General features: G+C 34.3%; 2 protein-coding genes across 5 annotated transcripts; both read left to right on the top strand.

Annotated features, from left to right (window-relative positions):
- The first annotated feature begins 403 nt into the window (after nt 1-403).
- On the top strand, nt 404-6620 carry LOC131528718 (polymeric immunoglobulin receptor-like). The gene is made up of 10 exons (XM_058758042.1): nt 404-410; nt 1372-1683; nt 3115-3423; nt 3514-3562; nt 4325-4360; nt 4451-4531; nt 5073-5173; nt 5427-5473; nt 5706-5768; nt 5967-6620. Exons 1-10 carry the CDS (start codon nt 404-406, stop codon nt 6045-6047), a joined length of 1086 nt encoding a protein of 361 aa, XP_058614025.1. The 3' UTR covers nt 6048-6620.
- A 2705-nt stretch (nt 6621-9325) lies between these two features.
- On the top strand, nt 9326-12385 carry LOC131527015 (polymeric immunoglobulin receptor-like). 4 transcript variants are annotated; one of them, XM_058755842.1, is made up of 7 exons: nt 9326-9408; nt 9496-9813; nt 9919-9935; nt 11316-11375; nt 11457-11516; nt 11602-11699; nt 11808-12385. In XM_058755842.1, the coding sequence occupies exons 1-6, from the start codon at nt 9348-9350 to the stop codon at nt 11659-11661; spliced, it is 576 nt and encodes a 191-aa protein (XP_058611825.1). In that variant the 5' UTR covers nt 9326-9347; the 3' UTR covers nt 11662-11699; nt 11808-12385. The 4 variants fall into 4 exon arrangements, with proteins under 4 accessions (XP_058611825.1, XP_058611833.1, XP_058611815.1 ...); XM_058755850.1 differs by having other exon boundaries at nt 11605-12385; XM_058755832.1 differs by having other exon boundaries at nt 11602-12385.
- The last annotated feature ends 384 nt before the right edge of the window (nt 12386-12769 follow it).

Raw genomic sequence — 12769 nt, 5'->3', positions numbered from 1 at the left:
GTGGTCTACACTGATCGGTCTACACAGTGTTTCTGCTTGAATGTTTAAGCACTGCTTCTGTTCTTATGTTTGTGTGGTTGATTTCTGTCCAACACCCACACTGCAGATTCTCACATTATTTTATTATATAAGTTCAGCACGCTCATTACAGGAACCAGTGCAACACAGATCTGTAGGCTTAAAGAAATCTTTTTTTTTTTTTTATGAGATACAGAGAATAAATGTAACCTGCATCAAAAAAAGAAAAAATAGTGGCGAACATGGTATCAAACAGCAGATATTTTCTTATGAAAATACCAGCATAACTGCATTTACAAAAATATATACTGCAGTTTACTTGTTAGTAACTAAACAAACGTACAGCATAGCTTTATAAGAGGAGAGAATAGATCAGATATTAAAAATGTCTGGTGAAATCAGGTGAAAGTTTCCCCATACATTATTTACTGTCAAATTAATAATAATACTGTCAAATTAATAATAATAATTACTTTTTGCACTGTTTTCTCAAACTCTGATATCATTTTCTTTTATCTCATGCTACAAATGTTTTGATGTTTTGACAGTTTAGTTTGAACATGCATTTATTTTTATCAAATTTAGCTTTTTCAAAATAATTTATACCAACCCCCATGAACCCTTTCCCTCAGCTCCACCCCATTTTATTTAAAAAATATAAACAGAAAAATTCATTAATGTTGTAAAAAAGCACAAATTATGAAAATTATTGAACAAGCAATTATAAAAAATAACCTAACAATTAAACATGACACTTTGTGTGCTTTAATCGCGTTCGTAGTTGTGTCAAATTAGTGGCTGATATAGAAAAATGTCGTTCAATCAGTCGCAGTAAATGGAGAAAGTCATCTGATCAGCCTTAATATATTCTTTCTTAAACATTTCAAGAGTAATTAAATTACTGTGCCGTTAATATATACACAAATCAAATTAGAGCCCATAAATAAAATATTTATTTGTTGTTGCTAGTGTGAGGTTGCTGGCTGCAAACTGGCTACTTTGCTCACTTGTTGGTGTATATGTGGGTGAAGGCGATATGTCTGCTCTTCCTCTGAAACATGAGGAAACAGACACTGCAAGACCTGACCAGCTCTTCTCATGCACATGCACTCCGCTATAGACATGATTTACCCTCTGATTCTCTCTGATTTTACTTCACATCTCAGGTAAAACACTTAGAAAAACACTTACAATTCTCTCTTATAATTAGCGTTATTAAACTACTGCATGGTGTTTTGTTAAACTTGCATTTTTAAAATTGTTTAACTTGAATTCTTTGAGCTTTTAATTCTCACGTTTCGTAGCCATGCGCAGTTTATGGATGTTTTCGTTTACATTTAATCTCGTTTACAGATGAAGCTGGAATTAATGCACTGGATATCGGAGTGAAATCTGGATCACCTGGAATTATTCCATGTCTTTATGATAAAAAACATAAAGAAAACCGTAAATACTGGTGTGAAGGGTCACACTGGGTCTCTTGCAGTATATTGAGATATACAAATGAGACAGGAAAATATTCCCTCACTGATTATCCAGCCCAGAGTATTTTTACAGTGCAATGGGAGAATCTGCAGACCTCAGACTCTGGATATTACTGGTGTGCTGTGGAGATCAGAGGTGCCCCAGACGACGGATATTATTTGTATCTGACGGTACAATCAGGTAAGAATATCTTTCCAAATTCCAAATTATTGTAGGCCTAACAAATAATGTAGCTAAGTAATGTTATAAATTATGTAAAAGGTTGTTGTTGGATTTTGTGTGATAGCCTAGATATTTATTTCTGTAGCTAAAAAAAAAGAATAACTAAAAAAGTGAGAACTTGACAGGGCAATGACTAGCCTAATGTGAACCGATGAGGCCATAATTGTGTTTAATTACTGAGATATCATTATTTTTCTTCAGTTACCTAATATAAACGCTAATTAAAACTGTAATTCCTCTGAACGATTCCGGTTTGCAGTGAATCAGATCACAGAAACCGTGGCGAATGGTTCAGTGTGTTGATCCACTAAATTAAGAATTATTCGGACCATTCTGTTTTTAACTCAGAACTGACTCGTAAAAATCGTTCGTTCTGGATCGGATTAATCTGATGCAGATTAAATAGGCGTTTTGTGGTACAAGTGCGACGTTGTCTGAAATCAGAATGGCAAATTGAAATAGAGGTCTACTGTTTCGAATTTAACCTCAGTGTGTCTTTAACAGGCTGTTCAGTGCGCATCGGCGGAAGAATGCACGTCCAGTTGGATAGCTGTAACCTTGTTTTTTTTTGTTTTTTTGTTGTGTTGAATGAATGAATGATGTATTTTTATTATTTTTTTGGTATTAATTAATTAATTAATTTAATTTGCATTGTATTAATTTAATTTAATTGCATTTATTAATTGCATTTTTAGAGCCACAGTTTTACTACAAATACTGTGGTTAAACTATGGTTAGTTTCGGAAAACCATGGCTAGTTTAACTATAACCATTTATGTTTTTATGTGTTTTTTTTGTTTTGTTTTGTTTTTTGTTTTTTTGTATTAAAAACACGGTTAATTTTCGTAAGGACAGAGTTCTAGAATTGGTTAAAAACAATTACTGGCTTCAAATGAAGGGTTCCCAACTGTAGTAAATACTTTATGATATGTCACCCTGGACCACAAAACCAGTCTTAAGTGTCAATTTTTCGAAATTGAGATAGCATCAAGCATAGGATCTAGGATAGGACAATATTTGTCCGAGATACAACTATTTGAAAATCTGGAATCTGAGGGTGCAAAAAAATCTGAATACTGAGAAAGTTGCCTTTAAAGTTGTCCAAATAAGGTTCTTAGCAATGCATATTACTAATCAAAAATTAAGTTTTAATATATTTACGGTAGTAAATTTACAAAATATCTTCATGGAACATGATCTTTACTTAAAATCCTAATGATTTTTGGCATAAAAGAAAAGTTGATAATTTTGACCCATACAATGTATTGTTGGCTATTGCTACAAATATACCCCAGCGACTTGGTTTTGTGGTCCATGCAGGGTCACATATCAACATTTACATTTTAGAAACAATGAGCCATTTGATTTAAAAAAAAATTCTGTGTTCAGCTCCTGATGTGTCTGTGGTGAGCAGCAGTGTCTCTGGACGTGAAGGTGATGATATCAGTGTTCAGTGTCTCTACAGTTCTCAGTATAAGAATAAAGTCAAACATTGGTGCAAATACAAAGATCAGAGCTGTTACACAGTGAGGAGGACTGACACATCCCAGAATCCATCAGTCCAGATCAGTGATGATGGGAGAAGATCCTTCACTGTGCTGATGACTGGACTGAGACTGACTGATTCTGGCTGGTACTGCTGCTCTGTAGGAGATCAACAGGTTCCTGTTCAACTCACGGTCACTAAACCCAAAAGAGGTAAAATCACAAACCAGTTTAGCCATGGTGAAATTCATAATGCCTATAACATTTTCTTAAAACAAACATATTTTTTTGTCTCTTTTCAAGCATTTACAACTATTCCAGCTGCTGCACCATCTGACTCTGAGACAGACATGTAGGTGTAAACTTGACAATCACTCACATCCAAATACTTTTCTAGCCAGAACATTTTAATTTCACATCACAACCAGGGGTTGTAAAAAGGCAAAAACTTTCCGTTTATATGCTGTGAATCTCTATAGTGATAGATTGTTAATTAGTATTTTTTAATAAAAACTTAACTTTCTTCTGATTTTATTTTTTTTACCTAAAATGAATAATATACAGTAAGGAACCGTTACACAGAGTTTATCAGACTGAATGTCTTTCAGACTGCTCAGGAACAGAAATAACGTGTTTAATAGCTAATTAAGATATGAAATGTATAAAATCATTTATTTATCTGAAAAACCATAAAAGGCAACGTAATATACTATGGAAACCCAATTCCGCCACATAATAAATCATGTTTTGGTAAATCATAATTATGATTATGATATAAAATGTCAAAATTATGAGATGAGAAGTCAACGTAAAAAGTCAACGTTATGAGATAAAACTGAAAATCTAAAACTAAATTCAAATTCAAATTTGACAAAAATAAATTGAGTTGAAATTTTTGAAAATCATACATACGTAAGTCATAACTTTGAGATTAAAAGTTACAATTATACAATTAAGTCAAAGTTTCAAGATAAAAAGTTCTACTTTTTATGTCAGAATTCTGATTTGCCAAAGAGTGTATTTTCTTGGAAATGGGTTTCCATAACAAACAGCTGTAATGATAACATTACGTTCAAGCTAAGAAACTTGTTTCTCCATTTCTGCTATTTCCAAGAGCTATGATTACCGATTCAAAACCTGAGACAGACATGTAAGTGTAAACATTGTTATTCAGTCATTCATAATAGTAACTACTGCCAAACTGTTACATGCACCATGGTAATGTTATTTTTAATTGCAGAGCTGAAACCCATCCATCTCCAACAGCAGCCTCAGAGACTGTTAATAGTGAAATACACAGCTGCATGGATGAGCAAAACAAGTATTTAAGACATTTCCATGTGCATTTGCTTGAAATGATGGGCCTCATTTATAAAATGTTGCGCAGAAACATTCTAAAATTGATCTTACGATCATCTCTCAAATATGCATAAGGGTGATTCATACAGAAAACGCACGTAGCCTATACATATCTCTTTCAGATGTGAAATCTATGAATCGCAAATGAATGGTTTCAGGTCTCTGCTTATAAATGACTCCTAATTAATGCCATTAACATGTAAAAGATCACCAGTCATCATCCAAATTCTTTCATTTAGAACAGCGTGCTGAGCTTACATTTTCTAAAACCTGCAGTACTCGGACCCTGACTCTAAGCACTTTTCCACGTCAAAGCCATTTTTTACAAATATGAGCGTTGACGTGGATTTAAGCGTACGCACACTCTAAGATCAAATCTGAGTGTAGCCTACGCACGCTTTATAAATGAGGCCCGATATCTCTAAATTACAAACAAAACTTTATAAGATTAATCTGCTGTTGTTTTGTATGATAAAAACAAATATGTCTCTTCATCACTACAGGTCTGATGTGTTTCTGGTCACGTGTTTGATTACGATGTTTATGCTGTTACTGATTGTCACTCTTGTTGCCATAGTAACATGGAGGCTGAGAAAGAAGCCTGGTGAGATTTGACTATTTGTGTATTTTATTCATAAACCCCTGTTAAGTCTAATTTTGGTTACACAAATAACCTATCAGTAAACAGAGAACCTTTTTTTTCTTAGTGTGAAGAACATAAAAATCTATAGAACGTTATAGAACACTAGAAATATTATTATTTATTTTATTTAATTTTTTTGTGGAATGGAACGATTCCGTGGATGTTAATAGTGTAAAACATTATGGGATTTAATCTTCATATCTCACTTTGACAGCGAGGGGTCAAATTAGAGAAGGACATTTTAACAGCACCAGAAATACAGTAAGTATTTTAGGATTTTATTAACATATTGATGGAAAAGAACACTTTGGAGAAGAATACATTCAACCAAAACTCATTAGCTAACAGTACCATCTAAATGTGTGAATACCAAATGACATCCAACAGTCCAGATGCTACTGTAAGTCATCAGTCCACATGTGTGTAACTGTCTCTAGACACTGACTGAGATGCTGATTCCAAATGAATCATCATCATTTCTGTTTATTCACAGTCTTCTGCCGCAGTGGATGAAAATTCAGTGATTTACAGTTCTGTGATTACCTTTCGTAAAGCAGTAAGTGTCTCCTCTTGAGATTTTTGTAAAAGTGATGTGCAGTTGGTTTGTATGTTTGTCTAGTCAAAAAGGGAAATTTGTTTGTAAATGATCACTATTTTTGCATATCCATTATCTGACACTTGTGGCACTGAAATGACACACTAAGGGTTGTGATGCAGAAATGAGATTCTCAGAGCTGATCTTGTTTATTCACAGCCTCCATCATCACTGAATTCAGACTCTGACGTGATCTACAGCTCTCTGAAACAAACTCACAAGGCTGTGAGTTCTGAATGAAGTAATGAGAAAATGAAAGTCAATAATTGTAAATTGATAATAAATCCATCTCTAAAGTTTCAGTTTAGACAGTGTGAAGGTTCAATGCTTAGCGTATATAACTAAAACATGTGAGTCAGTGTTTTTTAAATATATGCTGGTTGGCAATACTGTGAAAACAAAATCAATTATTCAAGCCTTACTGTACATAGTTTTGAAGTACATTTCTGAAGTACATTTGCATATTACAGGTATATTCCAAAATTAATTCATGACCAAATTAACACTTTAGAAAGATTTGAAATATTCTGTAATGCTTCTTCTCACGCTTTCTTTTAAGTCCACATCCGTCCTACATGATTTTTAGGGTTACATAGCCTACAGTAAATGGCTACAGTAAGTTTTGTTATGTTGTTGCAATGAAATAATTTTTTTCAATAATTTTATTTTTGATATTAAATAAATTTTATTCATTTCAATGGCACATAAAATTGTCTACTTGAAATAGTTTATAGCCTATACCTTACACACTCTCCTTATATTTTATTTATCCACATACATTTCTGTATGTGTAGCGCCATCTGCTGGACAATTTTACCTCTACCCCCACACACACACACACACACACGCACACACACCCAAAAAATAAATAAATAAAGCATGAGCGATATCATTTTTATGTATTTCTTTGTCTGTTCGATAAATCCATATCAACATTTATTAACACGGTATATGCAACTTTTATGATGTCTAGAAATGTCCAAGAATCATCTCACATGTGTGATATTGTCATTGTCAGTTTTTAATATCTCAGTTTTGTTTTTTTTTTAGCAGATTTTCTAACATTTTAGTTCTTAAATGGATTTGTCATGCCTGAACATCCTGAACTTTCATTCATACTTTTGCACAATAATTCCTTTCATTATTTGCCATAGTAACCAATGCTGGTTGCAGGTTAAATCAATTTAATAATGAGTTCATTTATGCTTTATTTCATATGTAATGTATTTATAGATTTCCATAGCTGCATAGTTTAGAAGTTTAATTAATTAGTAGGCCTATTAGTCAACTTTTTTGACGTAAGAGCAGTGCAGCCTTTTTTTTCCATTTACGTTTAATTTAACCAATGCAAAAACAAATAAATAATAATAATAATTAACATACAGTAGGCCCTATATCACAGATACCACTGAACCCATTTTTCATCAATAGTTCAGGTTTAGCAGCTTTCTATTTAAATGATTAGCAAACAGTCATAGAAGCTGTTAAATCAATAGGCTACAGAAAAGCCTAAAATTGGAATCAGTGACTTTGTATTTATGAAGATGATACTGTCCACAGAGAGTTAGCTGATTTAACAAATCATCCAGCTCATTTGATCCTGAGTCCCAAATCGAAAAACTATATTTCAGAAATAAAAAAGGTTTGTTATAAGTTCAGAAGACTTTGTTTCAAGGTTAGTATTTCAGAATGTGCATCGTAAAGAGCGCAGCATTTGTAACTAACTTGAATATGCGAGGCTTCCAGGGTGCATTCTAAAAAGCAAGAGTAACCGTATGTGTTTTTTTACACGAGACTCACTTCACTGAAGATGCTGCTTTTTGGAAAATGTAATGGGGAGAGACTGTTTTGTTTAATCATATGGCTCCAGTCAATCAGCAGATGTCGTCAAATGCCTGAACAATTGCCCTGGGAAGGTTGGTCATTGCTGCTGTGTAATTTTTGTCACACTGTACAAAAATAATTACTCTTTTTGCATTATTGTAAGGGGTAGGTTTAGGGTTGGGTATACCATATAGGTGTAGACGTTAATAAAACACAATCTAATGGAAATTTAATTTATTGTTAGTTTCCAGCCGTAACTGTATCCCTTATAGTCACACACTTGTATGGGTATGGAAGCCAGATGGGGCCAAGAGTCCTTAAACAGAACACATGCCATGAAATTTGACCTTGTCAACACAATGTTTGTCTGTGTTAACAGGACAACACACTATATTTGAAACTATATTTGCATATGCTATGTGACTCAATCCATGCAAACATCAGGTGTTATATTTGTTCATGAGGGATCATGCATCAGTACATTGTGTGTGATGTCTGTCTTTTGTCATGATTTATCATGTTTTATTTAGTTGTTTAGTTCAACGTTCTTTTTCAGGTAGAAAAATCTTAATTAGCATTGTAATATTAATTAAATTACACTAGCATAGTAGTACTTTGCAGTTTAAAAATAAACTTCTGTATGTCTGGTCACTAGTCCCTATGTAACAGACGATACAATTTAGTAATTGTACTGCATCTAATTAAGTGATAAAAAGCAGTTGCAAAAGTTGTACAAAATACACACTCATCTTTGCCCAAAATAAAATATGCAACACCTGGGGCAGTCTTGCGCACTATTTCCTGCTTTGTGCACACGCTTTCAGGTAATGAATAGACTCTTGTTGGCCTGTTTAGTTAATTAATAGATGACACTTTCAGTAAATCATTTGCAACTGGTTGGTAAAAGGTGTTTTATGCATGTTTGGATTGAGTTTTGGTTGCATTTAGAGCATGCATCACCAGCATGTGGTGTTTTGAGCACTTTGAAATGTGAATCATTTTGCAGAGCAACTGGTTTTGTTGATTCAAAGTGTCATATCATTTAAAGGTTCATTTCTCCCATTATTAATGGCTCTTGCTCATATGACAAAGTTTCATAGTGTGGCTTTAACATATAGCCAACAACATGGTTTACAGACAAAACAGATCATTTAAATTCAGAAGCATCAAAACTTCTGACAGCATGAAAAATGTTGGATATATGTAAAATATATTTATCAAAATCAGTGTTTTGTATAGCTGATACATAATGCAAATAGAATTAGTCTAATTGAGAAATAAAGTTTCTCGAAAAGTCAGATCCCCGTACTAGTGAAACAGAGGCATAGAAGAATTGAATAGAGAATAGAGAAACAGAAAACAGAAATGTGACTGTGACCAGAACCTAACATTGCTTGAAATCTAGAGCAGGGGTTTCTCAACTCTGGCCCTTGAGGTCCACTTTCCTGCAGAGTTTAGCTCCAAACTCACCTGCCTGTAATTTAGTAATCCTGAAGAAAACCTTGATTAGATTGTTAAAGTGTGTTTGATTTGAGCTAATCTCTGCAGGAAAGTGACCTCGAGAAACCCCTGATTTAGAGTCTATCCTCAGCTCTCAACCAGGTGGTGCAGTACATTAGTAATATGATAATAGTGCTATATGAAAGAAAGAGGGAAGTACAGGAGTTACTACAACCACAGTCAGACAACTCATATACAGGAAAAGAAACCTTTAGAATGACTGCATACACAATGACAAAACTATTCTACATTTCAATCAGGTTTTGGTTCATTTTAGGTAAGAATTAAATGTTGTGCTGTGTTTGTTACTTTAAGTGATTTATTGTTAATCCTGGACATAATGATTTGTGTGTTGTTTGTTTAGGAGTTAAAAGCTACGACTTTTGGTCAAAATATATATTAACTGTTCATACTGGAGGATCTGTCACCATCCCATGTCATTATGACAAGAAATACACACAGCAGAAGAAATACTGGTTCTCAGAGATTGATAAATCTAATACATACACAAACACAACAGAGGAGAATCTGTCAGTAATTGATCATCCTGATCAGAGTCTCTTTACTGTGACTATGAGAAACCTGCAGAACAAACACACTGGAGATTATTATTGTGTTGTGGAGACTGGAGAACAATCACCGATAAATATAACATATGAGCCGTATCTCAAGATTCAATCTGGTAAGACATTTTGCAATTGTTTTAATCAAATTCTAATGTCAAATTCTCTGACCTTACACATGTATTTTATAATCACAAATAAATGGTGTGTGTGTGTGTGTGCAGTTCCTGATGTGTCTGTGGTGAGCAGCAGTGTATCTGGACGTGAAGGTGGTGATATCAGTGTTCAGTGTCTCTACAGTTCAAAGTATAAGAATAAAGTCAAACAGTGGTGCAGATATAAAGATCAGAGCTGTTACACAGTGGGGAGGACTGACACATCCCAGAATCCATCAGTCCAGATCAGTGATGATGATGGGAGAAGTTCCTTCACTGTGCTGATGACTGGACTGAGACTGACTGATTCTGGCTGGTACTTCTGCTCTGCTGGAGAGGCACTGAATCCTGTTCATCTCACTGTAACTGAGGCAGAACCAGACAAAATGATTTTGTTTATTTGTCATCCTGTACTGGTCAAAATGTTTAGATGTTTTTACACTAAAAAAACAGTATACAAACATGTCAGTTTTGCTATACACTGTAAAAAAAAAAAGAAAAGTTGAGCCAACTTAAAATTTTAAGGCAACCAGCTTCAGCAAATTTTTGAGTTTTCTCAACTTGTCGTTTAAAGCTTATACAACAAATATTTGAGAATCTCCCACAAAAATAAGTTGAGCAAACTAAAAAATCTGCTGAAGCAGGTGTACAGTGTTACAGTGTAGAAGATGCAAATCAGAAACACATCATGGCAGGTGTCAGTTTAAAGGTGTTGCCAGGAAGGCAAATTTCACATTTGTATGTTTATTTTTACACATTTCTTTCACGTGAACTCACATATAGTGAACAGAAAACAGCCACAAAATGACATGCAAGGAAGCTCTGCTTCCAAACTTGAACGTTTCATTTGGTAAGACAGTGATTCGTTACTATGGCTGGTAATTTTCCCATTTTGATCAGACATAATACACATTCCATGTCAGAGATATTTATGAAATGTACATGTATGTCTGACATATTTTGATAATTGAATGGATCGGTTTGCATGAAATGGCTCACATTATGAAAGAATGTTTAAAAGTGAGAGCAATGTGCATTTACAGTAGTTATTGTGCAAATAGTAAACTGTACTTACACGTTTGCACACATGTGCCAAAACATTTACAAATTCGCTTAAATGAAAGAGAATTTCAAATCTGGTATCTGGCAAGAAACTAATTGTTCAGAGATCTGAAGGTATTGTTTTGGAAGAAATAATAGATATTTGAGCCAAAGTGATCAAGAAATATACAAGACTCTCTTTGTCTCCCTCTTCTGGTTAACACAAGGGGTTAGGATCCACCATAGAGAGGTGTCATCAACCATGAAGCAATTCCCAAAAAATAAATAAAATGAGGAAAATGACAAAAAAAAAAAAAAATCAACAAGAATACTACTACTACGTACTTCTCAAATGCATTGGCATTTTGATTTCACATGTTGATTTCGTTATATTTCTTTTCTGTATTGTATTGTGTGAAATGCAGATCTACTCTAAACCTGAAGACCCTGTGATATACAGCACTATAAATGATGATAACCCAAACGTAAGTAGACCAAACATAATGTTATGAAATATCAGACATGAATACTGTATATCATGTATAATACAATCTCTTTCTCCACAGGATCCCAACAAGAACATAACCACCTACAGCACTATTGATCGTGTTCCTGGGAGCGAAGCAGTACGTTTTACAGAAATGTTGGCATTTTATATCATGTGTTTATGGTACTGCTGGCAGTAAATCTGAAATGATCTCACTGTTTCAGAAGCCTCCAGCAGGTGGAACAATATACAGCACTGTGGCTCCACACCAACAGCAACAGTGAGAAGAACACAGGAACAGATCCTTCTGACCAAGACAAGGGTTTTTTTTTTTTTCCCTCCTTTCTTTTTTGGCTTAAATTCACAAACACAATGAATCCACTCATGCAGTTGACTTTTCCCTCTTGATTTTCTGTCACGGTGCACACAGCAGGGAGAAACGACGAACACGCAGACGAGGAGTAACTTCAAAATAACAGTCTTTAATGAGGACATCAGGGCAAGGCAAGGCAAGGCAAGGCAAGGCAGACACGGACAGGAACCAGAATAATGAGTAGACCAGACAAAAACTAACTAAACAGGCAGGAACTAAATACACATGACAATCACTGATAATTACTAAAACACAGCTGGACAAGACTTAACTAATAAACACACTTAACAAGGACAGGAACAAGACGAAATATGGACACAAGAGGCGGGAACACATGACAGACACGACAGAGGACTGACATTTTCATTGCATATTGGTTGTGACCAATTGACCGAATATTTTATTTTCAATAGGACCCATATGAGATGATGCGAGGGTCAAAAATTAAAAGGATTATTGTAAATGAATTTTATAGTTCATAACTAGCCTACTTTGCTGTTTTATTGTGTATTAAATGACCTCTCTCGAAAAAATGGGATTATTTTTAAAATTATGTATAGTTATAATTTCTTTTTAAGTGTGTTTCATTTTTTCACTTGTAAAAATCACGTTCAGCTCATTTGTGGAATATTCTGCTCGTGTCTCTGTGTTAATAGCTGAAATTCAATAAAAATATTTTATAGTTGTGAAAAAAATGCATTGACTTTCTCTCAATGTACTTCAGTCATGTTGCCTTGAGAAAGCCAACCTATTGATCTACTTCGTTTATCTTCAGAACACAAATTAAGATATTTTTGATGAAATCCGAGAGCTTTCTGTCCCTCCATAGGCAGCAAGGTTCCTACCCTTTTTTGTCTGGTTGTTTTTTAAGTGTGTTCTGCTGCTGATTACCATATGATTAACACTGCAAACAGAGCGGAAGTCAGTGTCTACTTGAATGCTGAAGTGTTGCTTTAGACTTCAGTTTGTTGTGGTTGATTTCTGTCCAACATGCACCCAACTGTGAACTTGATCACTTT

This window comes from Onychostoma macrolepis, chromosome 02 (genome assembly GCF_012432095.1).
Source record: "Onychostoma macrolepis isolate SWU-2019 chromosome 02, ASM1243209v1, whole genome shotgun sequence".
In the NCBI taxonomy this organism is placed as follows: domain Eukaryota; kingdom Metazoa; phylum Chordata; class Actinopteri; order Cypriniformes; family Cyprinidae; genus Onychostoma; species Onychostoma macrolepis.
This window is presented reverse-complemented; position numbering and strand designations above follow the sequence as displayed.